We start from the raw sequence: 23,378 nt of genomic DNA, 5'->3' as shown, positions 1-23,378 counted from the left end.
TCTCTCTCTCTCCCTCTCTCTCTCTTTTGCATTACACTGCCTGTGACCTCACTTTCCAGGGCTCGTGTTGGGATGTACACTTTACTTACACTTTAATTCATTTAGGAGGAGGATTACAGAATTGCCTTTTTTTATCTCTGTCTAACTCCCTCTCTTTTCGTTATGTGTTTCATAAAAGTTCATAAATGTCAATATCTTGTCCATCAAGGAACTGATTAAAAAAAAAAATGTCTGTAATTTTTCTCTCTTGTGTCAAAGAGTATTTGTACTGTTAAAGGGTGAATTCAAGACAGTTCTATACGGACAAAAACAGATGAATACAGACAAAATCTGCAAATATACGCAGATATTTAAAACAGTTAAGGAATCAGCTAAAATATTCTTTCTCTCCCAGTGACAGGACGAACTGTATATTGATTATCTGTGTGACTGTCGTTATAGATATGAGTTGAGAGTGGAGGCATGCACGTTGCTGGGTTGTGCGGCCAGTGACTGGGCCTCGGTGCAGACCCTAGAGGCGCCCCCCGTTGGCCAGTCCGCAACACTGCTGGAGCTCCAGACCGATGCGCGGGGCCTGCAGACCGTGTTCCTGTTGTCTTGGTCTCCTCCGTCCCAGCCCAACGGCAAACTCCTGCATTACGAGGTGTACAGGAGGCAGGCCCAAAGCGCTGAGGGCGTCTCCGCGGTCACGTTACTCTACAGGAACACCTCCACCACCCACCGGGATACCGACCTGCTCCCCTACACGCTCTACGAATACCAGGTGACACATTCGCTCTCAAACATACACACACACACACACCTACCGCAGACCACAGGATACCTCTGTTAATCTGTATCTCTTCATTTAGAGGTGCGGTCACAAACAAAAGCTACAGAAGGATCGAGGTATGATTTGAATACACTGGAATGCAGAAGGCAGAGATAATTTTGCTTAGCCATAACTTTCACTAGTGCTTTAGTGAGGAGAAAATTACAGAAAGACAAACTGAGAAATATCTACACAAAGAGAAAGCCATGAAGGTCAAATGCAGGCCAGTATGTTTTCCATTTCTAAAACATTCTGCTCTGTTGATAATTGCCAAAATCATGTAAGTATCATTAGACTGTCGTTCATTAGATTTGTGTAAATTACACAACAATTGCTGGCTACTCTTCATGATTCAGTGAACTACATCCCTTAAAAACTAAGTAAAAAATCGTTTTGTCAGTGTCTTCTCACAGTGATATGTCTGTAAATAAAATTAGAATTTAAACTCGAATGTCTGCCTGAGGCACTCTCAATTGTGGAGAGCAGATATTCTTCTGAGGGGGAAAAAAACGAGCAACGTCAGTTCACCAGCAGGAATCAAATCCTTGTGCCTCGCGTTCAAAACGAAGCGTCCCTGTTCGCGTTAGCGCGCGGATCTGATCATCCACAAATTCTCATTCGTCGAGACAGATATTTAATCAGCGTTCCCATATTCATAGCATCGCCATACCTTAGAAGACCTTTCCTAATTGACAGCCTACCCTTTGGAGCAAAATAACATTAGCATTTGGTTGTCAGGCGCGGGAGGCGTGGGCTGAGAGTGGCGCTAAATTGATAGAGTTTGCCTGATTGTTCCGTCGTATTTATGGGCGCTAATTTATGACACCCAGCAGGCGGGGCTGAGCGATGATAGACTGCTGACAGGGTTATAAATCAGCCGCACGGCTTCGTGCTCATGATTACAATCGAAGGCATTGAATTAGCCGTTGCCCTCCCAAACGTACAAGTATCGGAAAGACCTTTTAATGTCTGCCGCGCGTCCCCGGGGACTATGCGAACGGCACAACAGTTTGTTGCCGAGGGCGGGGCGGAGTACAAAGATATTATATGCTGATGATTTTTTTTCCTCTTAAGTGTATATCTTGCTCATTGTCTCCCAGCTTCTTACACGTAGTTACCGCAGTTTTTAGTTTTATTTATGTGTTTTTACCGGTATATGCAGGGGTGAATCAAAGCGTACAGCGCATTCTATTTTAGGCGTCAGGTTTTGTGCTTTATCCAATCTTCACTCCGCTTTGCCGGACTTTGTGGACTGTTGAGTTTTGCGCAAGGGCAAACTTTGAAAAGGAAACCAATCTCCTAATATGAAGCTGTGTGTTTTAACTGGCAGTTTTATGCCTGCCGTTAATTAGAACTCAGATAGAAAGGGAGTTAGCTTTTGGCCCCTTTTGCACAGCTGCGATTGTAACGCAGCTTTTGGAAAACATAGCACTAAGCAATATCTGTCTGCCCTAAAACCCGTGTCATCACGTGTCAGAAGTTGTCATCTTTTTAGTTCCCTCTAATTATCTTAATTACAGCTCAGAATGGAAGTGGAGCAACTATAATAAAATTTTAAAAGAAAAAAAAAAGAAAGTCTTTTTTCGTTCATACAAGGGCACACGACTTGGACTGATCTGACACCATAAGAGAATACGCAGAAGCCCTTACTGGGTATACACGTGTGTCATTTTTAGGGGCTTGTGTGTGTGTGTGTGTGTGTGTGTGTGTGTTAGAGAAACACATGCATGGTTTAGAAACCTGCCATGATGTCACTCCGCCGCCACCTCCTCCTCCTCTCTGACCTTTTCTCCATCTGGGTGACAAGATGCTCTTTTCGTGACCCCTCTCCCCCTGTCACCCCCCCCTGCCCCTCACCCCTCACCCCTCTGTCATCCCTTCATCCTTCCATCACTTTCCATCCGCGCCGTCCCCTCTCCTCACCCCCCCACCCCTCTCTCCGTGAGCGCTGACACGCCGGGGGTCTGCGTGTCACCCTCAGGCCTGCAGCGGGAATGTGAATTCTGGAGAGGGCTTTTCGCGCAGTCTGGGCGGATTGCCGTTTGGATCCATCATGTTGATTGATCACGGTGTAATTACCTATTATTGGGGCTAATTTAACCCTATATGCAGGGACATCCATCTGCCCACTCCATTACTTCTGACAATCTACAAATTACTTACTCATGCAGATGGGGACCTCTCCTGACCTTTACTGTTATTCATATGTAATTATACAAATGCTTCGTGATAAACAAGATTACAGATTAGCTCACCTTCCACCGTGTGTTGGTTTGCTCCCCTGATGAAGGTGAAATTGAATTTTCATGCAGATTCCTTCCAGAGGGTTTTTCTTTCCAGTTGATGCTGATGTTTTTTTTTTTTTTCTCCCATTAAACGGGGACAGTGTTACTGGGCCAAGACGTTTCTTTCTCCTGTGTTCGGAGGAGGTGGTAGGGAGGTGCTTTTCTCCCGCTGAAGGCGCCAGAGGGTGTCCAGGCAGATGAAGGTGACTCCTCGTTAAGAGGAGAAATTGTGGCATGTCTCCGTTCTGTCTGCTCCTGGGCCACGGAGCTGGTGTCAGTAACCGTTCCAGCTAGCTGTCTACAGGTGTGTGTGTGAGTGTGAGTGTGTGTGAGAGAGAGAGAGAGAGACAGGGATGCATCCTAATGCTCTCACCTGGAGTTTGACAAAGTGCCGGCTTTGCATCCGAAAGCTTCCAGTTTCCGGCACTTTCCCGTCCCGCCCTCCGTTTCACTTTCAGAGCAGCGTGTGAATGTCAGGACATTCCCGAACCTTCCTGCAGCAGCAGCTGGATCCGTGAAGGCTGTTTCCCTTATGGACAGAGAGCAGATACACCTGCCTGTCTCTGGTGAAACCAGTCCTGCCTTACAGGAGGAAAAAGTCACTTTGAGCTTTATGTCACACCCAAGTTTATTATTACTCATTTATTTAGTGTATTACTGCTCAGTTCACATAATCCCACAGACCTGAATCATACATTTGAATCTGTATGTGGACTCTGTTGTCCGCGACAGTTGCCGTATGAGGTGGAGGTGGTTTTATTATAGATGATGATAATGACTCTGTGTTTGCAGGTGTGGGCGGTAAACTCAGCGGGCCGAACCGGTAGCCCCTGGGCTCAGGGCAGAACGGGCCCGGCTCCGCCCGAGGGTGTCGGCCCGCCGAAGTTCCTGCGCGTCCAGGCTACGTCTGCCGTGGTGGACATAAGCGCCCCTGCCAAGCCTAATGGAATCATCAGCCTGTACCGAGTGTTTGCTGAGACCAAGGACACACACCTGCTGGTACACAACCACACACACACACACACTCTACCCCGTCTCTACCACTGAACCTACAACTGGAAGGGTATTTCATCAAACATGGTTTCTCATTTAGTCTGGTAACTATAGTGATGGCTGACCAATGGGAGAGGAGCTAAGGAGCATTCCTGTTCAGTAGTCTTGACATTTGACTGAGGTTATGTGGCTAACTGAGGTAGGCATGTTTCATAGGGACACCCTTCCCTCCCGCCGTCCTCAGGTCAGATTTTTAATAACACAGCTCTAGCCCTGCCTGGGTTCGGCTGGTACGTGGAGGAGCCAGGGCATCACAGTTATGCATATGTGTCTGATCCAGTAATCACTGCTGAAGGACAGATAACTGAAGCACACACACACACACACACACAAAACTGCACTTGAAAGCATCTGCTAACTTGTTTTCATGTTAGTTGAGAGCAGGGTGTGAGGTCCTACTGGCCTGTGTGACAGTGAGAATACTGTGTATCCCTAATGTTTTTACTGCAGCACAAACCAGAGCACAAACATTTATCTGAGCCCCACATTCACCATCTGTCTTCTCATGCTCCAATAGCACAGTCATTTCTCTCAGCAACCCAGAGCACAGTCACAGGACACAGCAGAGCAGGGCTGGGCGTACACCCCCTGATGATCACACACACACACACACACACTCCTCTCTCTCTCTCTCAGGCACACACACACATACACACACTCCTCTCTCTCTCTCTCTCTCTCTCTCTCTCAGGCACACACACACACACACACACACTCCTCTCTCTCTCTCTCAGGCACACACACACATACACACACACACTCCTCTCTCTCTCTCTCTCTCTCTCTCAGGCACACACACACATACACACACTCCTCTCTCTCTCTCTCTCTCTCTCAGGCACACACACACACACACACACACTCCTCTCTCTCTCTCTCTCTCAGGCACACACACACACACACACACACACACAGAATCTACCTACCCACCCCTCTCTCTCTCTCTCACACATCACAGACTCTCTCTCTCACACACACACACACAATCTACCTACCTCTCTCTCTCTCTCTCTCACACACACACACACACGCTACCTACCTCTCTCTCTCTCTCTCTCTCTCTCTCTCTCTCTCTCTCACACACACACACACGCTACCTACCGACCCGTCTCTCTCTCTCTCTCTCTCTCTATCACTCACTCTCTCTGTCTTGCATTCACACACACAGATACACACACAGATGGACAGTGGTCCACTCAGTTTCAGTGAACAGTCTGTCTATGTGTTTTCTCTCAGTCCACTGTCTTTACTGGACTCAGCTCTACTATAGCTCAGCAGTGCTGCAGTGTCTGCCACTAGACCCACTCAGCAACCAGAGAGAGGGGAAGAGGGAAACTGTTCCTACACCTTGACCATCAGCACAACCCACATTACACAGTGCCACCGCAGTCTGTTCATTATGAGCCTTTGTTAGTCGTCATGGGTTTTATCAGTGGTCACAGAAACACAATGTAGGCATACCAAATGAATTATAATCATGTTATTGTACACAGATCTCTTTCTAGTTGTAGTGTTTCAGTCTCAAAATCTTGAGATTGAATTTGTGAGCACAATGTTTGTCAGAGAAAAACAGTTTGTGCTTCAACAGCTATTTAAATACAACTCCAAACAGTGTCTGACACACCTGCATACATACAGTGTCTCTTCCCTAATGAGTTCAGTATGAGAGTAAGAGGATATTCTCTCTCTCTCTCCATTATCTCTCTCATCTCTGTCCTCACCTCTCCTCTCTCCATCCCTCTGTCTTTACCTCTCCTCTCCCTCTCTCCATCCCTCTATCCTCTCCTCTCCTCTCCATCCCTCTATCCTCTCCTCTCTCCATCCCTCTATCCTCACCTCTCCTTCTCCATCCCTCTATCCTCACCTCTCCTCTCCCCATCCCTCTATCCTCACCTCTCCTCTCTCCATCCCTCTATCCTCTCCTCTCTCTCCATCCCTCTATCCTCTCCTCTCCCTCTCTCCATCACTCTATCCTCTCCTCTCCTCTCCATCCCTCTATCCTCTCCTCTCTCCATCCCTCTATCCTCACCTCTCCTTCTCCATCCCTCTATCCTCACCCCTCCTCTCTCCATCCCTCTATCCTCTCCTCTCTCCATCCCTCTATCCTCACCTCTCCTTCTCCATCCCTCTATCCTCACCTGCTCCTTCTCCATCTCTCTATCCTCACCTCCTCCTTCTCCATCCCTCTATCCTCTCCTCTCCTCTCTCCATCCCTCTATCCTCTCCTCTCTCCATCCCTCTATCCTCTCCTCTCTCCATCCCTCTATCCTCTCCTCTCCTCTCTCCATCCCTCTATCCTCTCCTCTCTCCATCCCTCTGTGTTGCAGCTGTCAGAGGGAACTTCTCGCCAACAGACCCTTCACGGCCTGCGCCCCTTCACCCTCTACTCTGTGGGGGTGGAGGCGTGCACCTGTCTGATGTGCTGTAGCCGGGGCCCCCTGAGTGAGCTCCACACCCAGGCCTCCTCCCCCACCCAGCAGCCTCCACCTCGCCCAGTCTCCATCACCTCTCGCTCCGCTCTGTTGGAATGGGACCAGCCGCTCTATCCAAACGGCATCATCGAGAGGTACTGGCCAGCTCTCAGATAACTCAGTGCACTGCAAATCCTGCAGTATATACCACACACACCAGTTTATACCATACACTTCAGTATATACCATACACTCCAGTATACACCACACACACCAGTTTATACCACACGCCCCAGTATAAACCACACACACCTGTATAAACCACACACACCAGTATATACCACACACTCCAGTATATACCCCACACCCCAGTTTATACCACACACCCCAGTTTATACCACACACTCCAGTATAAACCACACACACCTGTATAAACCACACACACCAGTTTATACCACACACCCCAGTTTATACCACACACTCCAGTATAAACCACACACACCTGTATAAACCACACACACCAGTTTATACCACACACTCCAGTATATACCACACACTCCAGGGTATACCACAGACTCCAGTGTATACCACACACACACACACACAGACATATATATATATATATATATATATATATATATATATGTATATATATATATATGTGTGTGTGTGTGTGTGTGTGTGTGTGTGTGTGTGTGTGTGTGTGTGTGTGTGTGTAATTTTCTCTGTTTGTCTATATGTTTTATCTTTTCTCTCTTGATGTTATTTATATTTTCCTATTCATTCTTTATGTCTCATCTCTCCACCCGTGTCTGTGTTTGGGGTGACTGTAGCTGTGAGCTGCAGGTGCGGGGATCCTGCCCCCGGCCGTGGCAGCCTGTGCCCAAGGCCTGTGGTCCGGGGTCAGTGGAGACCAGGTTCATGGGCCAGGCTCGCAGCTTTAACCTCACTGGCCTGCTGCCTTACTCCAGCTACGACCTCCGGGTTCTCTCCTACAATAACATGGGCAGCACCGGGTCCGACTGGATCACTATCACCACACTGAAAGAGCGTAAGACCCCGGCCCACCTCTCTGTTCCCTTTTTCATCTTCCTCCTCTTCCTCACATTCATCTTCCTCCTCTTCCTCACGTCACCCATATCCCTGAGGTCACGTCACACGGGTTTGACATTTGACGTTAAATAATTAATATAATAAATAATTACGTTGATTTACATACATGAGATCGAGACACAGCACACACACCAGTCTGAGAGAAAACGCAGCTCCTTTCACTTCAGTAAATTTGCTGAAAATTGACTTCAGCAAATGATGTGTTAGGGTTTTTATATGTGACCTAATAACATTGTGCATAGTTTCCCTGAACTTACTACTTACCATAACATAGAAACATAGAAACAGTCATCTTTAAGCTGAAATGTTTGTGGAGAGATTTTAAAAACAAAGTGCGGTCGATGTCTCCCCAGCTCCACAGTACGTGAAGCCCTTTGTGGTTCAGAGTAACCTGACCACGGTCTTTCTGGACTGGACCGTGTCGTTCGCTCTGAACGGACCGCTGCGGGAGTTCGTGCTGACGGAGAGCGGGCTCCGCCTCTACAGCGGCTTCCACAGCTTCATCTACATCCCTCGCACGTCCGACAAGAGTAAGGACCTGACCCAGACTCTTATAGATCTCTGATAGTTCCTCTGCCCAGACTCTTATAGATCTCTGATAGTTCCTCTGTCCAGACTCTTAAATATCTCTGACAGTTCCTCTGTCCAGACTCTTATAGATCTCTGACAGTTCCTCTGTCCAGACTCTTATACATCTCTGATAGTTCCTCTGTCCAGACTCTTAAATATCTCTGATAGTTCCTCTGCCCAGACTCTTATATATCTCTGATAGTTCCTCTGTCCAGACTCTTAAATATCTCTGATAGTTCCTCTGTCCAGACTCTTATATATCTCTGATAGTTCCTCTGTCCAGACTCTTATAGATCTCTGATAGTTCCTCTGTCCAGACTCTTAAATATCTCTGATAGTTCCTCTGTCCAGACTCTTATATATCTCTGATAGTTCCTCTGTCCAGACTCTTATACATCTCTGATAGTTCCTCTGTCCAGACTCTTAAATATCTCTGATAGTTCCTCTGTCCAGACTCTTAAATATCTCTGATAGTTCCTCTGTCCAGACTCTTAAATATCTCTGATAGTTCCTCTGTCCAGACTCTTATATATCTCTGATAGTTCCTCTGTCCAGACTCTTATACATCTCTGATAGTTCCTCTGTCCAGACTCTTAAATATCTCTGATAGTTCCTCTGTCCAGACTCTTAAATATCTCTGATAGTTCCTCTGTCCAGACTCTTATATATCTCTGATAGTTCCTCTGCCCAGACTCTTATACATCTCTGATAGTTCCTCTGTCCAGACTCTTATAGATCTCTGATAGTTCCTCTGTCCAGACTCTTAAATATCTCTGATAGTTCCTCTGTCCAGACTCTTATATATCTCTGATAGTTCCTCTGCCCAGACTCTCTGGTTCTTAAAGTGTCAGTATTTCCTCTTTTGTATGCTTGCCAGTTTAAACTCAATCTGTCTCTCTCTCTCTCTCTCTCTCTCTCTCTCTACCTTTCAGCCTTTGCCTTCCAGGTGACCTGTACCACGACCAGCGGTAGCGCCAGCTCTCCTATCATCAGATACAACACAGCCACAGGTGTAGGTGAGCCAGCTCTCCACGGCAGCGCTCTCTCTCTCTCTCTCTCTCTCTCTTTCCCTCTCTCTGCAGTGTTTGAATGTGAAGCCCGGTCCAGGAGCTGAAGGTGACTCTTCATTAGGAGAGACTGTGGCATGTCTCCATTCTGTCTGCTGCTCTGCTCCTGAGCCTGGTGTCGGTTTCCCAGACCGGTGGCCTTTGGCAGAACCCTCAGGCTGCAGCCATGCCAGTTACACAATTACACACACTCACGTCACCTGGAGGGTACAAGACTGACTGAGGAACTGGTGGCAGTCGCTTACAGAATTATCACGCATAGTTATAAAAACAAGGTTATCATATGGCTTTTGGGAGTCAGAGCAGGGACAAAACTACCAGTCAGATGGCAGAGGGCCTTATGAGTTTAGAATTATTGTAATGTGTCAAACCACAACCATCTCAGTGAAGAACACTGTGTGTAAGTGACCAACAGATCATACACTGATAGAATTCATCGGAGAACTTTTCTGTCTCTAATAGCTAAACGTACATAATGGATAAAGAGATGAGCAGAGAAAAAAAAAAAGCAATAAGCACATTATTCAGCCCAATATCCAGCACCCTGTGTACGTAATCTGAACGGTGGACTTAAACGCACTGAACCGGTCGTAAAACACACGACTGTGGTTTTGTGCCTGTTTTCCCCACAGGTCCTGTGGAGCCTTCCTCTGGAGGGAAAACGGGTCTGTACGGCTCAGGGCACAAGTTTTACACAGAGCTGTGGTTTATTCTCCTCATGGCATTTCTGGGCCTCCTGCTCCTGGCGCTCCTGCTGGGTCTGATCCTGAGGAGGGCCCTGAATAAACCTCCTTTCGTCAGGGAGAGGCCTCCTCTGGTTCCCCTACAGAAGAGGAGCTCCCTATACCCGCCCACCGACTCCTACCTGGTGAGATTTGGAGTGTAATGAGAGCAGTATGAACGCGCTGGTGAATGTACGAGATTGTCTGACGAGATTCATCATACAGGTTAAAATGAAGTAGTGACATGTTTCACAAATCAGACCCTCCTCTCCCCAAAGGTTTTTGTTTCCTGTAATTCTCGCCGCCTCTAACATTTATGTTTCAAATTCTGTGTTTGCCTGGTTTGCCCACTAGACAGAGCTAGTGAATGTTCACTCTGTGTATTTTGTTCAGCAGAGTGCTCCGATCTTCACTTTGAATGTTTTTCCACCAGAGGGTGCTAACATTCAGTGTGGGTGTTTTTCCACAAGAGGGCGCAAACACTCACTTTGTGCTGATCATGTGGAAGAAGTCCTGAGCTTGGTTAAAGTGATGCTGATTTTTATGAGGGAAAAAAAAAAATATATGAAACCATAACAGAAACTTGTCATTGATTAAAAACCCTCCTCAAACTGTGTGTGTATGGGTTAACAGATAAAAACCAGTTGAAGCATGCTGTTGTTTCTCCTGACCTAGTCCGTCTCACATTCTGCAATGTTTCTAACTGTTCTCCCTTTCACTCTGTCATATTTTCCCTACTCCAAACACTCCTCTCCCTTCCCTCCTTCATAACTGTCCTTTTCCTCCTGCTCCTCCTTATTGTCCTGCACCTCCTCCTGCACCTGCCGTGCTTCCACTCGCTCCTTAATCCTACACCTCGTTTTCTCCTGTCTCCCCCCTGGCTGCCTCTCCTCTGGCCTCCTCTGGCCTCCTGTCTGCTCCTGCATGCCCTGGGTGACGTTCTGGTTCTGCAGAGGCCGTGCTCTGAGCTTTGTTCTAACCAGAACTCCACCGCCCTCCTGCCGTCTGAGGGAGGAACGGTAAGCTCTCTGCCATCACGCACACACACGCACGCGCGCTCCTCACACACCTCACTTCTCCCCTCACAGTTTGACAGCGGCGGAGAAAGAGGGGAGTCCTGCAGCACCGTGACTTTAAAGAGTTTTACCATGAACGCCGAGGTACAGTAGAGAGAGAGTTTGTGTGTGTATCGCAGTGTGTCACATTAACCCTGACGCTGTCTCACGGCTCCACAACACCTGCCCTGTCTCTCTCTCTCTTCACCCAATCACCGCAGTCATGCACGCGTTCAGGCTGCTTCAGCACGAACAGAATCATTTCCTACATCGTCTGAGTCACTTCCTTCCCTGGGAAATAACAGTATCGTTTGTGTTTTGATTTGTGTTGAATGTACTTTAATCTGTTTCAAATCTTTACTCTGAAAATCAGTGTGTTACACTACAAAATCTGCTTGTTAACATGAAAATGAATGAATGTCAGCTCACCATGCCCAAAACACTAACCTGTGGTACTCTTACCCGTGGTACTGTTAGCTGTGGTACTCTTACCCGTGGTACTGTTACCCGTGGTACTGTTACTTGTGGTACTGTTACCCGTGGTTCTGTTACCCGTGGTACTGTTACTTGTGGTACTGTTACCTGTGGTACTCTTACCCGTGGTTCTGTTACCCGTGGTACTGTTACTTGTGGTACTGTTACCTGTGGTACTCTTACCCGTGGTACTGTTACCTGTGGTACTCTTACCCGTGGTTCTGTTACCCGTGGTACTGTTACTTGTGGTACTGTTACCTGTGGTACTCTTACCCGTGGTTCTGTTACCCGTGGTACTGTTACCTGTGGTACTGTTACCTGTGGTACTGTTACCCGTGGTACTGTTACTTGTGGTACTGTTACTCGTGAGCATTTAGGGTCTTTAGGACCGGGATTAAATGCTTGGATCAGAGCCGGTGGTCTCCTCTATGTTGCATGTTATTTGGGTGTAGTGTCATTCAGTGCATGTCACATGACTGAATAATTTCTCTCGTTGTCAAGGGTTTGTACCGTCATTTCCCATCATGCCTTTCCTCTCTTAGGGTTTCACTGACACGAAGATTGGAGGTTGCACTTCCTGTGTCAGTAACCATAGTTACCAGGCAACCATGTCTGTACTGCGGATTCCAAGCCAAGGTCAGCTGAGCCACACCTACTCCCAGAATTCCCTGCACCGCAGCATCAGCCAGCTCATCGACACACATGATAAGAAGTCTCTGATGGACGGAGTGTGGGACCACGAGATACAGGGAACCGACAGTGGCATGGTAAGAGACAGCAGTGTGTGTGTAGGAGTGTGTGTGTGTGTGTGTGTGTGTGTATGGATGCGTGTGTAGGAGTGTTTGTGTGTGTGTTAGATTGAGACACGGTGATATAATGTTGCACTGATGAAACTAAACCTTCCTTTGGTTTCATCTTGTGTTTCTGTTTCTGAATTTATTCCTAAATGATCTTCGACGAGTCGGTTTCATTTACCATTTTTTCTTTTTCAGTTTGTGGGGGATGAAGACTTTGTTGACACGATAAAAACCTTCAGCTCAGCGAAGAAGGAACACACAACATTTACCGACACACACCTGTAGAGGTCACACACATACACACACACACACACACACACACACACAGACCAAGGCCAGTGGTGCTGGGGTCTCAGAGAGTCGTCTCCTCTACTGTGTATGGCCTGACAAACATCTCACAAAACAATTTTGTCCCCTAAACTTTACTCTTATTAAAAATATCAGATCAGTTCAGAGACGATCAGTCCCACCTGTTACTGATCCAGTCTGTTCTTCACTCTCCGTTACCCTTACCCTAAGTCAGGAAATAATCGTTACGAGGATCTAATAACCTTTGACCGAACATGAGCTGGTGACTACCTCTTCAACCGTGTGCAGCGTAAACATCCCCTCCTGTCTTAGCACGTTTAATCTGAGATTCATTCCCCTGAGGTTTCAGACACAGTAAACCTACACAGGTACTCTCAGATCACGGTGTATTCACAAAGATTTGGAAGAACAGGACTCCCCTCCACATGAACACAAATTAAGTATCTTAAATGAGCGCAGTGGGGATGTGATTTTGTGTCTGTCTTTCGATGTTTCCTGCGTAGGACTTTTAACCCTCCATAGAGAGGTGTGTGACACCTCACCATAGCTCCTAAAAACCAAACGTGTTTAGAGAGTTTAGTGCTGAGCTTAAGCTTCGCAAACTACCGTCACTAATACAGGTTTGATTGTAATAGTGTTAGTTACATTTGGAAGGCAGATATCTGTTTAAGGTTGTCCTCTCGTTGTAATGTAGCGTGTGTGGACTAGTTCAGTAGTTACCGGGATGACACAGAGCTGAATGCCAAATGACATCATAAAAAAAAAACAAAAAACAAAAACAGCGGTCGCTCAGCACGGTGCACTGCATCCTGGGTAATCTGAGACAACATCATAGGGTCAGTGGAGGATTCCAGCATCAGATGTCACCTGTTCCCCCGACCAATCACAGCACACTAAGTCGACACTCCGCTGAAATCAGAGAACAGGCTGCACTACCATATGAGGTTACACTTAGCCTCCGCACACAGTTCAGCCTCATCCTACGAGGAGTTGTGATCGAATGATTGTGGGAAAACAGTAAGGAAAAACATAGTTTATTGTGAATTTTGTGCCTAAATAGACCAGGTAAAGTAGTGAAAACGCTTGTGATGCGCCAACTTGTGACAAAGTGTCTTAAGCATTATGGATTGTGGTATTGCAGAGCTGCAGTATTGTTGTTTTGTTTGATGACTGTTAAATGCGGACGTGAGAAACTCTATGTGTTAATTTATAATTAAGGTTATTTTAAACCCGCTTCAATCCAAACAGCTACATCCTGACAACACAAGAGTGTTTGTCTCTCTTAACTTATCCGCAGCTTTCTACAGCATTCTTACAACTGTCCGACTTTTTTTTTTTAATTCTGAAATAGATTCAGTATTATTTATTATTGTAATAATAATGTAATAATGTGATAATTATTTATAAAATTATGTTGTCTTTTCTTTTTGTAAATCAGAGCTTCCTTTGAAATATGATTTTTGTTTGTTTGTTTGCTTTTTTTTACGCTGAAAGCTACATATGGACCTTGTTTTGAAGGCTGTGTATTGATGTAAAGTAGTTGATGAAATCTGAGGATGTTGTATGTCGTGAATAAAGAGGCATCTCTGTGTTGACAGACAGATGAAAGAAAGAGGAGTGTGTGTTTGGCGTCTGACTCCGGCCTGGACGTTGGTGTTTCAGTAAAACATTCACTCCCTTCACTCTTCTGTGTGCCTGTCCTCACCCCTCACGCTGTCGTGGGTCTCCTGACTAGTGCAGGGGGAATTATTATTCATCCCCGGTGTCCTGTGATACGGATGGTGTACAGGTTTCTTTGGCCATCTGGATAAAACAACAGAAAACACGGCACCGGTGGATTTTATATGACGTCTTTAATGTGTCAGTAGAGCATGTTAGACACAACACTTAGTGTTTTGTTTTACAAAGCAAAGTTAAAGTACCTCTTTTATTTCTATTGCACATGTACCACAAAGTCACCATTTCAAACCAACAAACCCAACCCCCCCAGTAAGGTGAAGCCCAAAGACACACTGAGCCATACACATGACTATTCTCACAACTCTTACCAGCCCTCTACACCTCACAATCGCAGTCAGCTCTGCCCCCGTGAAGTGCATGTTACGACAGGTGAGAGCAACTCTGGTCCCAAAAATCAGCCAGTTTTTCATTTTTATCCCACGTTTCATCCCCACTCCTCTCCACAGGTGTTTACACCCCTGTCTCTGAGGACCCTCTCTCTCTGTGACGCGGCGTCAGACCACACACACACCTCATAACCCTGCAGCGGTGTGAGTTCGACACAGTCAGGGCCTCAGTGTGCGTGCTGTCCACAGCGCTTCAGTCACACAGGTTACCACGCAGTCGGTCGACGACGGGTCAGACGCGAACACAGGCAGGTAAGAAACCAGCTGACGTTGATATGACACTCCAGACAGCCGTGAGGGGGAGAATCCTAGAAAAGTGCTATGGTGTATCAATATCAGCCCTGCACAAGCTGGTCTGTTTGATGACGCTGATTATTTGGTAAATAATACAGTCGAGGACAAATGGACCAGAGCAGTGGGACTGTTCTTCAGAAAATCTCTCTTTTTCTCAGTGTGTGTTTAGAGCTTATTCTGTGAAGCGTCCCGATCCAACAATGATAATGTTCTGGAGACATTCCGGGTGACGGCGCCCTGTCTAAATACCAGACCATATGAACACAGGGATGTGTAATCTACAGCACCACGGAAAGCCAAACCTATAGTGTCGTATTACTATACCAGTGCCACAGCGGGAAGTCCTCTCTGCGCTCCACAAATTAGTGAAAAATCAGTAACAAGTGGATAATAACAAAAGGGAGACATCCCTCCTTTCAGACCTCCGGCAAGTCACGGAGCGCAACCTACCAGCCCACTCCTGCGATACCTCACAGCCCACAGTCAGTATAAGGCCTCGCGTTAGAGTAGAGTTAGCTTTACGTCACTGCCAGATTGGTCATTGATTCACTGACGTCTGATATGAAAAGTGAAATGTCCTCGCGTAATCCAGAATCTGTTCAGCTCTATTCCGATTCCTTCATCTAGTTTTGTTCCTTCATTTTAAAGCGAAATAACTCGTAAGCTGTATTAAGAGCTTATACACTATCATATAACTCTGTAGCAGCAAGCAGCTGATAATATAAATAACTTGTTTCTGTAACAAAAGGTTTTATCATACTCAGCGTCTGTCTGTGTGATCTATGTGTACTGTACATCAGCCTCTGGCATGATTGTAACTGTAAACGGGGCCAGAGTGGAATGGCTTAGAAGAGACTGACAGAGGGTATGTTTTTCAACACGTTGAAAGAAAGAAAGCCTCACTCCATACGTATATCCACTTCTACAAAACACACCTCATAGATCCAGATCCTTAAGAGTGCAAAATGCAATGCAATGACGATAGACAGCAGTATTCGATATTAGAGTTTGTAACAAGTAAAGAAATAAAGTTAAACTGTACAGTTTTTTTTTTAGACATGCCGTATTTCAGTTTATCGATACACATGCTGATATAGGGGTTTATTTTTGCTAAAGTAAAGCACCAGTTGCATAATATGTTTATGCTAGATGGTTAGTAGCTCGTTTGAAAACGTCCAACCTCATTTGAATAGCCACGCCCACGGAAACAGGGACCGGGACTAAACAAGGTACAGCTTTGGTCTGATCTTTGACGAGATGATGAACAATACAGATTGTTAATAAATAATTATGTTTATGACAAAGGCACAGGCTGTGTCCTGAGGACACACGGCATGAAAGACGCATTTTTATTCCCTTCATTGCGTTTAAATGTAGCAAAAAAGACGCCAGACATTCTAGGGATTTTCTAAAGACAAAAAAAAAAAGCACTTCATCTTAGCTAGCTCTCACGATTTTCATTTGATACCGAGGGAAAATGAGGCCATTACCGTGGATGGACGTGCCAGTGCGGACGTGCTCCGGTCTCCGGTCTCGGCGTTTTTCCCTCCTCGCTCGAAATTCTCAGTCACGGGAGATTTGAGTTTGTGCTCTAGTCCAGTTTAATAAAGCAAACATTTAGAGACCTCGTTCAGTCAGCCTGTATCTGCTCATAGGAGCTGTTATTGACGTCTAATTCTCTCACAAAGCAAAACTAAAATAAAGCAATTTCTGTTCTGATTAAACGCTCCAGTTGGTAACTGGGTCAAGTAATGCATGTAAACGTTCTGACGTCGTTGAGTGGATCTCTGAGGATGGAATGGTTTCCAATCAAAAAGCATCAGAACAATTCTACAGAAACCACATCTTCTGCAGCCAAACATACAGCAGCAACGTCTGCCATGAAACGGCTTAGCCGTACAATTTCTCTGCTTATCGGCGCGATCTCTGTAAACCCGCGGCTACGTGCTTGATTTGTACACAGACAGAGGCAGACCTTTCTTAGCTGCCTGTTCTATGACACTTTACACTGAACACAGCTATAGCTATAGCAAGGGACATATATATATATATATCCTATGTATACTTGTCAGCTCTGTCACCTTAGACTTGTCACCTAAATCTGTCCAAACCTTACACCCCTGAAAGGTGATCCTTTACCTGCATTTAGGCCAGGCAGCTGTGTGTGTGAGAGTGTGAGTGCATGTGTGTGTGTGTGTGTGTGTGTGTGTGTGTGTGAGTGCATGTGTGTGTGTGTATGTGTGTGAGTGTGTGTGTGTGTGTGTGTGTGTATGTGTGTGAGTGCATGTATGTGTGTGTGTGTGTGTGTGTGTGTGTGATTGAGTGCGTTTTACAGGCTGTTCTCTGAGGACGTGGGCTCAGTGCCCTTGCGGTGTCTGGGGGAGGTGGAGAGTTTGGTTGGAGATGGTGACGCCGTGCTGGAGGAGTCACTCCCCCCCGTGTCAGAGCGGGAGGGGAGGGAGGCCAGCTGGGGTACAGGTGGAGCTCTCTTCCTCCCCATGATCGCTCCTTCAAAAGGCCCCCTTCTCCTTCCCTCCAACCTGCAGTCTGTCCCTTCCTCCTCCGCCTGAAACGCTTTCTTCCGGAGCTCTCCGGGGCTGTCTGGGGGTTGCCGTGGTGATTCCGGCTGGCCGTCAGGGAGCGTAAAGGAGCTCCTCTTCTCCCCCTCCTCACTGCTGTTCTCGCTCCCTGAAACCCGGGCCTCCTCCTGTGTCTCTCCCAGGAAACCTTTGGACAGGCTGAAACTGTGGAAGTCGCGGTAGCTGTGAAAACTCTCCGTGCGGCGCGCTCTGGCCAGCAGGGGGCTCTCTCTGTAAGGCCGCACAGCCCCGTAGGTGGCCGTCTCTGGTATAGCCTCCTGGCCCTGCAGCTGGAGACTGGAGACATACATACACCAAACAGTCAGCAAAAACCCACGTAACAGCAAAGCGGAGTCAGGAAGTCAATCAGGCAGCAGGGGAGCTTGGATTCACATCAACTGAACGATTAGAAGGGTGTTGTGGGAGCAGAAAACTGGTCTGAGAGTTGCGTACAGGCGTGTAGACAGTGCTATGAAATAGGCTTACGGTAGGACAGACTGAACGGAGCCCAGTTCGGTTACAGAGAGGGGTTTGGCAGTGCGCCGGTTTGAAGTCAGCGAACAGTTGATGTTAACAGAAAACTGGTCTGAGGTCAGTGGAGTGTATGTGTCAGAGAGTTGTGACAGTGGACTGAACTGAGATCAGTGTAAGAATCGGTAACAGCAGAGACAGCTGAACGTTGCGCATGCTGATCGTTGGCTGGCTGGTCAGAGAGTTAATGGTATACTGGTATATATGGGAGAGACACTAACCTGGAAGAGGACTCCCTCAGACGACCGTGCTGCAGCACAGAAGGAGCTGGACTGATGTTGGGCGTGGCACAGCGAGACGTGCTCAAATCACATTGGTCGAGCAGCTTCAGAAGCTCCTCCTCCGTGGGCCCGCCCACCTCTGTCAAAAGAACTCAGTGGGTTACATTTTTCGGCCCTTTCACAAGCCTAACCCATAAACACTACGCAGAGCAGCGTGGAGCGCTGAGAGTGGATGTTTGAACAGACGCGGGTCGTACCGGTTTCCCGCCGGGCTTTGTCGTCGCTCTTGTTCACCATGTCCATGGCAGTGGTCAGGTCCCACATCTGGATGCTGCCGTTGCCGTGGCCGGTGAAGAGGTAGCGACGCGGCCGTGAGCCCATGCGGCTGGAGCCCTCGCACTCCCGCACGGTGAAACACGTGATGGTGGTACCGTCCACCGCCTGGACCTCACAGATCCTGCCCGTGGGCCACAGACAAACAGAAAGACACACTCAGCTTCTCTGTGAGAGAGTTGAAACGTCTGAGTGACCTGACCTCATTTAAACAAACCCAGTATGTTCCCTGAGTCAAGGCTTACCTACATACACACATTTTGTTTTGTTCCGTGTACTCACAGCATTTAGTAAATTGTACTTTAATCCTTAGGCCGCAAGTTCATGCCAGCTCTAGGTTGACTGTGTGTTTGCTGTGGCTCTAGCTCTCTCTGTGACTAGGCTAGAACCCAGCGCCGTTGGCAATGTTTTAAGGTTACTGAACTCAGATAAAAGCAGGAGATCTGAGCACCAGTGAAGGGCATTAACAGAGCTTTGTCTCTGGGCTCAGATACAGTTAAAGGCTTTACCCCACACCACAGGTACCGTTGTCTGTCATTTTCACAAAAGACCTGAGATGGTTTTACTCATGTCTCATTGTAGCTCATATGAATGGGGTGTGACCGTGTACCTTTTTCCAGTAGAGGAGAGGCGAACGAAGAGTTTGTTGGTTATGGGAATAACTTTCTGAATGAAGACCTGCTGATCATCTCTTTCCCCGAACGGACCTGCACAGAGCCCCACACAAGCCTTACACATCTCGGTTTACTCAAAGGAAAATATGACATATTCAACTTACTGTCACCTTATTTAAGAACATGCCTCTAAAACAGGCCTCCTTCAATTCTCCTCCAACTTACTCCTAAAATGTTGAGAATGATGATCAGTAATGCATTATAGCTCTGATGTGTGATACAGGAGTATACAGGGCATCTCTCTATCCCTCTCTCTCTCTCTCTTTCTGTTTTCCCTCTCTCTCTCTCTCTCTCTCTCTCTCTCTCTCTCTCTCTCTCTCTGTTTTCCCTCTCTCTCTCTCTCTCTCTCTCTCTCTCTCTGTTTTCCCTCTCTCTCTCTCTCTCTCTCTCTCTCTCTCTCTCTCTCTCTCTCTCTCTGTTTTCCCTCTCTCTCTCTCTCTCTCTCTCTCTCACCGATATCGTTCCCGGCGGAGTAGCTGTTGTGACTCTCTGTCTCCTCCAGAGAGAGGATTTTGAAGGAGGCGAGAGGGGTGGAGCCAGGCTGGGTGGAGATCATTCCTCTGAATCGCGTCACCGTCCACGTACGCACGTGGTTGTTATCTGCACACACTGTCACGCACAGACACATGAACACACACACACACACACACACAGTCAGGTTATAACTCACACCCTGCTAAAACTCCAGTGAGAATTTACTGTCGCCTTCTTGATTACTATTACATATTTAAGTATTTAACAGTGTTGTTAGTTACCTGTGTGTCTGCTTAGATCTATAGCTGCAGTTTAATGGTGAGAAGTGTTTGTTCTGTAGAAGTTGATGTTGAGTGAAGTAGTTTGTGGTTGAGTGAAGTAGTTTGTGGTTGAGTGAAGTGGTTTGTGGTTGAGTGAAGTGGTTTGTGGTTGAGTGAAGCGGTTTGTGGTTGAGTGAAGTAGTTTGTGGTTGAGTGAAGCGGTTTGTGGTTGAGTGGTTTGTGGTTGAGTGAAGTAGTTTGTGGTTGAGTGAAGTAGTTTGTGGTTGAGTGAAGTGGTTTGTGGTTGAGTGAAGTGGTTTGTGGTTGAGTGAAGTAGTTTGTGGTTGAGTGAAGTGGTTTGTGGTTGAGTGAAGTAGTTTGTGGTTGAGTGAAGTGGTTTGTGGTTGAGTGAAGTGGTTTGTGGTTGAGTGAAGTAGTTTGTGGTTGAGTGAAGTAGTTTGTGGTTGAGTGAAGTGGTTTGTGGTTAAGTGAAGTGGTTTGTGGTTGAGTGAAGTAGTCTGTGGTTGAGTGAAGTAGTCTGTGGTTGAGTGAAGTAGTCTGTGGTTGAGTGGTTTGTGGTTGAGTGAAGCGGTTTGTGGTTGAGTGAAGCGGTTTGTGGTTGAGTGAAGTGGTTTGTGAATGCGGTCGATACCTGAGACCAGGTGCCGCTCTGAGAGCATGATTTTGGTGACAGGGCTGCGGTGGACGGTAAAGGTCTGGAAAAGCTGCGGTCCAGATCCCACCGTCTCCGGGTGCTGGACGATGACGCGGACCGCCCCCGAGCTAGTGCCGTACGCAATCTCGATCCAGTTTCCACTCACACCTGCAAACACACCACACACACACGCTCAACACTCACTCCATTCATCCTGCATAGATCCCTCTCCTATCTGCCTGTCACCATCACCCCTAAACAAAATAACTCACTACGCCCTGCCTACCATAACAACACACTAAATTATTCATCTAAAACCCACTCTACCACACCTGTAAAATAAATCATTCAGAGTGTCCTGTCCTCATGACTAACTACACGATTCACAGATAGCACTATACCATATCACAGCGATTATTCACCGAGGGACTAAATCATTCATAACACATACTAACCCCACAGCAGTTCACCATGTCACTCACAGAGTTCACTTAACAACTGTGATTAACTAATGTACTCTACCACAGCAAGTACCTACAGATACTTCCACACAGATCAACTGATTAACTATTCACAGAGTATGAATGGCCATAGAAACTCGCTGAATAATTCACATGGCACAAATGACCATAGAAACAGACTAAATTATTCACAGACTGTTCTCTGCTGTACAGATCAGATAGAACAGAGTTTTCCAGTCCTGCTCCTGTAGTTCATCACCTCCACACAGGACAGATCTCTCATTGCTCTAACACAACTGATTCTGTTCAAAAAGGTCCGTGAGAATCATGTGATAAATGGAGTCAGGTGTGTTGGAGCTGGCAGAGACCTGAACCACACAGAGCTCTGGGCCCCTTGCAGCAGAACTGAGAAACAACAGTGACAGACAACACCCAAACACAGCCATGTGACTCCCATAGCCAGTCAGGCCGAAGAGACTGGAAACTGTGGAAGGTGAGGTTAGACTGGAAACTGTGAAAGACAATCTGGAGACTGGGAATGAGGCGAGATTAGACTGGGAATGGGGTGAGACCAGAGGCTCGTAATGAGGTGGGACTGGGGACTGGGTATGACGAGAAACTGGAGAGACTTGTGATGATGTGGGACTGGAGACTGGGAGAGGTGAATAACTCACTGGTTCTGGGTGGGAGGGGGACACTGAGGGCACTGATAGAGACTGGGAGAGGTGAGTAACTCACTGGTTTTGGGTGTGAGGGGGACACTGAGGGCACTGATAGAGACTGGGAGAGGTGAATAACTCACTGGTTTTGGGTGTGAGGTTGACACTGAGGGCACTGATGGATACTGGGAGAGGCATGTAACTCACTGGTTTTGGGTGTGAGGTTGACACTGAGGGCACTGATGGATACTGGGAGAGGCATGTAACTCACTGGTTTTGGGTGTGAGGGGGACACAGGGCACTGATGGAGACTGGGAGAGGTGAATAACTCACTGGTTTTGGGTGTGAGGTAGACGCTGAGGGAGGTGATGGAGACTGGGAGAGGTGAGTAACTCACTGGTTTTGGGTGTGAGGGGGACACTGAGGGCACTGATGGAGACTGGGAGAGGCATGTAACTCACTGGTTTTGGGTGTGAGGGGGACACTGAGGGCACTGATGGAGACTGGGAGAGGTGAGTAACTCACTGGTTTTGGGTGTGAGGTAGACGCTGAGGGAGGTGATGGAGACTGGGAGAGGTGAGTAACTCACTGGTTTTGGGTGTGAGGGGGACACTAAGGGCACTGATGGAGACTGGGAGAGGTGAGTAACTCACTGGTTTTGGGTGTGAGGTAGACGCTGAGGGAGGTGATGGAGACTGGGAGAGGTGAGTAACTCACTGGTTTTGGGTGTGAGGGGGACACTGAGGGCACTGATGGAGACTGGGAGAGGTGAGTAACTCACTGGTTTTGGGTGTGAGGGGGACACTGAGGGCACTGATGGAGACTGGGAGAGGTGAATAACTCACTGGTTTTGGGTGTGAGGGGGACACTAAGGGCACTGATGGAGACTGGGAGAGGTGAATAACTCACTGGTTTTGGGTGTGAGGAGGACACTGAGGGAGGTGATGGAGACTGGGAGAGGCATGTAACTCACTGGTTTTGGGTGTGAGGTAGACACTGAGGGCACTGATAGAGACTGGGAGAGGTGAATAACTCACTGGTTTTGGGTTTGAGGTTGACACTGAGGGAGGTGATGGAGACTGGGAGAGGCATGTAACTCACTGGTTTTGGGTGTGAGGGGGACACAGGGCACTGATGGAGACTGGGAGAGGCATGTAACTCACTGGTTTTGGGTGTGAAGGGGACACTGAGGGCACTGATGGAGACTGGGAGAGGTGAGTAACGCACTGGTTTTGGGTGTGAGGGGGACACTGAGGGCACTGATGGAGACTGGGAGAGGCATGTAACTCACTGGTTTTGGGTGTGAGGGGGACACTGAGGGAGGTGATGGAGACTGGGAGAGGCATGTAACTCACTGGTTTTGGGTGTGAGGTAGACACTGAGGGAGGTGATGGAGACTGGGAGAGGCATGTAACTCACTGGTTTTGGGTGTGAGGTAGACACT

At 47.3% G+C, this 23,378-nt stretch overlaps 2 protein-coding genes across 3 annotated transcripts in view; one reads left to right on the top strand and one right to left on the bottom strand.

Annotated features, from left to right (window-relative positions):
- The window catches only part of ush2a (Usher syndrome 2A (autosomal recessive, mild)), a 205,470-nt gene extending 192,808 nt beyond the window's left edge, over positions 1 to 12,662 (top strand). The window contains 10 exon segments of the mRNA XM_030774913.1: positions 442 to 763; positions 3,889 to 4,095; positions 6,477 to 6,715; positions 7,394 to 7,611; positions 8,027 to 8,203; positions 9,176 to 9,259; positions 9,943 to 10,178; positions 10,986 to 11,051; positions 12,104 to 12,328; positions 12,554 to 12,662. Coding sequence (XP_030630773.1) covers positions 442 to 763; positions 3,889 to 4,095; positions 6,477 to 6,715; positions 7,394 to 7,611; positions 8,027 to 8,203; positions 9,176 to 9,259; positions 9,943 to 10,178; positions 10,986 to 11,051; positions 12,104 to 12,328; positions 12,554 to 12,643 — 1,864 coding nt within the window. The 3' untranslated portion in view covers positions 12,644 to 12,662.
- A 4,730-nt stretch (positions 12,663 to 17,392) lies between these two features.
- The window catches only part of kctd3 (potassium channel tetramerization domain containing 3), a 20,317-nt gene continuing 14,331 nt past the window's right edge, over positions 17,393 to 23,378 (bottom strand). For both annotated transcript variants that reach the window (XM_030771455.1, XM_030771447.1), the window contains 6 exons: positions 20,812 to 20,982; positions 19,879 to 20,034; positions 19,362 to 19,458; positions 18,676 to 18,875; positions 18,419 to 18,557; positions 17,393 to 17,963 (listed from right to left, as the gene is read on the bottom strand). In XM_030771455.1, coding sequence (XP_030627315.1) covers positions 17,417 to 17,963; positions 18,419 to 18,557; positions 18,676 to 18,875; positions 19,362 to 19,458; positions 19,879 to 20,034; positions 20,812 to 20,982 — 1,310 coding nt within the window. In that variant the 3' untranslated portion in view covers positions 17,393 to 17,416. The remainder of the gene's footprint in view (positions 17,964 to 18,418; positions 18,558 to 18,675; positions 18,876 to 19,361; positions 19,459 to 19,878; positions 20,035 to 20,811; positions 20,983 to 23,378) is intronic.

Source organism: Chanos chanos, chromosome 1 (assembly GCF_902362185.1).
Source record: "Chanos chanos chromosome 1, fChaCha1.1, whole genome shotgun sequence".
In the NCBI taxonomy this organism is placed as follows: domain Eukaryota; kingdom Metazoa; phylum Chordata; class Actinopteri; order Gonorynchiformes; family Chanidae; genus Chanos; species Chanos chanos.
Note: the sequence above shows the minus strand (reverse complement) of the source record. Positions and strands in the feature narration are given on the sequence as shown.